The sequence below is a fragment of the Myripristis murdjan genome, chromosome 14 (genome assembly GCF_902150065.1).
Source record: "Myripristis murdjan chromosome 14, fMyrMur1.1, whole genome shotgun sequence".
In the NCBI taxonomy this organism is placed as follows: domain Eukaryota; kingdom Metazoa; phylum Chordata; class Actinopteri; order Holocentriformes; family Holocentridae; genus Myripristis; species Myripristis murdjan.
Window position 1 is genome coordinate 12,789,075 of NC_043993.1, and position 2,837 is coordinate 12,791,911.

Genomic DNA, 2,837 nt, shown 5'->3' on the forward strand with positions numbered 1-2,837 from the left:
TTTAATTCATAGCATTTGATGCCCAATCAATTTGAACTAGAACCAGTGCTGGCTGTATACCATTGGATTTGTGTAACAGGAACCAGTTATCTTTGAGAATGCCATGATCTCATTTACATTTTTTATTAACTCAGTCAATAAAGGCGTGCAGCCACATGGAAAACTGAGTAGGCTGCTGAGGAGAAAATAAGGTTATTAAATATTACAAAGTCGTAAAAAAACTGGACAGAGACCAGAATGCAAAATGTAAAACGGTTGTCTTTAAATTTATTGTCTGTTACAACTCATTTTCCCTGAGAAGGACAGAGGTCATTATCTTGTTTTGACAGAATCACTGCAGTGGAAAAGACAGCACGAAAAGCACCAAGGACAGACATGAACTTGGCGTTTTTACACAAAGTGCCCTTGCCATTAATTATATTAACATATTTCTGAGTCTTGAATAATAAACATTCTGTGCAAGCATTTAAGTGCCTCGGTCTCTTGTGAGTCATCGCATTCCACATCATAAGGCCTTGACTTTTTATTTTTCACAGGAACCTTTTTAGAAAATCCTGGTAGGTTTGTCTGTGGGCGGATGCAGCTGGCACAAAATGGCCACCAGGATGTGTCAAGACCTGAGGGTCCTGGAAAGTGGGGAGCAATGACCTGCTCATGCTGTCAGGGATGACTCGGTCCTCCAGTCCAAACACATGCAGAGAGGGGATCGAGAGCGGAGCACTGTAGAATTTCTGGTGTTCCTCACATGCGCTGCGGAAACCCGCTACAACGATGGCAAAGCGGAAGCTGAAGTCTGGCTCCATATTTTGCTCTTGCAGAGAACACAGCATGGCCACCAACGCTGCCCCCTGACTAAAACCCAGGATCCCGTCAAATGGGCCCTGGTCCTTCACAGCTTGTCTAACAGCCCTCAGGCTCTCGTCCAGCCCCAGGCTCTCCTCACATTGCTGCTGAGCGCTGAAACTGCGGGCCTGGATGTCAGAGAACCACCAGCCCCTGGGGTCCGCATCACCTTCAGGTGCAGACCCTGAACCGCTCTCTTTCTCTTGAGCCTCTGAAGTGAGAGCACAGGAAAGGGATGGACAATGGTTATTTTTTGCTTTAATTATTTTGAACTGTGGCTTTCCACTGGTAGGTCACGATCCAAAAGTATACAACAGCTTGACTGAAAAAAAAAAAAAATCGCTTTACGCTTTTTAGGATAGCAACTGAATGCTTTACTATCCTATTGTTAGCAACTAGGGATGTGACATTTCAGTAAACCCTCAGTTCGGTTTGAATTGCAGTTTTGAGGTCACAATTTTGCTTTTGGTTCAGTTTGATTCGTACATTTGGGAGAAAAAGACAACAATTTCCAATGTTCTCTGTGTTTTGTCTTACTTGCAAAAATAACTTTTGTCACTCAGAGATTTAGGATAATGATATGAAATCAACAAATAGTCTACTTTGACTATTTAAAACAAACATAAAATACTTTCAGTATATTCATTAACTCATCAGCAAAGTGTGTGGTTAGGTGGCTCTCTTAATGCGGATGTGGTCTTTAAAAAAAAAACATTGTAGAGTGTACTGTGTACTGAACTGTTTTTTTTTTTTTTTTTTTTTTTTTTTTTTTCGGTTGGGTTTTGCACCCCTATTATTAATGTATTGCTGAGGGCTGAATCCATGTCTAGCTCCAGTTGGAATAGCTTTTCATCTGATTGTTTTTTAAAGCCTTCAATACACTTTTCCCTTTTTAAAATCTTATAACAATTTATCAAAACACTGTGGCTCACAGCTGCCAACTTTGTAACATACAGTAACCACCTTAATAAACAAGCACAGTTTGAAACTTGAAGCTTTACCAGTTGAGAACCACTGATTTAGTGCCTATTTTTATAATACTGACAACTTCACAGACATGGTAGGTAGTGTCAAATAAAAGTGTGTGTGTGTGTGTGTGTGTGTGTTTGTGTGTTGCTACACTGTTCCCCTCCACAAAATCAAACTTCACGGGCTTTCTTAGCTCTTGTAGGTGCGGTTCTCTTCTCCAACCCAGCCAAATGTCAAGAAAATAAAAAAATTCGAAAATTCACATGCGTCTCGCTAGCGCCCCCTATAGTATATTTTGAAGACGGCTGAGATGTAACAGGTTAATCAGTCCAACTGTAAAAGGTGTAATGAAGGTTTTAAGTTTTACTGAGACACAGGCAGCAGGTTGTGAGGTGTCGGGCAGGACGCACCGGTGCCGGCGGGCGGTACGCGGTGCGGTGCCGTCATGTAGACCAGCTCCACCTGCTTCTTTAGCAGCTTCCGCAGCGCGCCCGTCTTGTCGCGGAACGAGCCGCCGGTCTGCCGGTAACCATGAATGCAGAGGATCCGGAGAGGGGAGCTGGCGGCTGCAGACGCCATGCAGACACACAGAAACGCTTTTTCCCCTTTCAGCTGTTTTCCCCGGTAAAAATATATCTGTTTCCTGGATTTCACCACACCCTTTAAACTCTTCACTTCTCACCAACACATTACCACGAGTAGAGTTCAACAAGCTGTCGCACAGTGCGAGTCAAAAGCAGCCAGAGTAGAATATACTTCCCTAGGCTCCATTCAGAGTAAAATCCCAGCGGTATGACGTTGGAATGTTTAATTTGCGTATTACTTAAATATGAACATCAACATACAGAATATTTTTAAGGAGAAATATGTAGTTGTTTTAATACAAATAATTCAGGGGGAAGATTTTGTTTCTATTTTCGTTGCTTTGTAACTGCAAATAGTTCTTCCCCATCGTGACAGATTTTGTGCTTTTACTTTGAAGGCTAAATCACCTGAATTGTGGGTGTTATTTAAATTAGCTTGAC

General features: G+C 42.2%; 1 protein-coding gene across 1 annotated transcript; it reads right to left on the minus strand.

Moving 5' to 3' along the window:
* Positions 1 to 238: 238 nt before the first annotated feature.
* ovca2 (OVCA2 serine hydrolase domain containing) lies at positions 239 to 2,548 on the minus strand. Its single transcript, XM_030068028.1, has 2 exons — positions 2,223 to 2,548; positions 239 to 1,054 (listed from the first exon to the last, which is right to left on the minus strand). Exons 1-2 carry the CDS (start codon positions 2,389 to 2,391, stop codon positions 531 to 533), a joined length of 693 nt encoding a protein of 230 aa, XP_029923888.1. The 5' UTR covers positions 2,392 to 2,548; the 3' UTR covers positions 239 to 530.
* Positions 2,549 to 2,837: the final 289 nt, after the last annotated feature.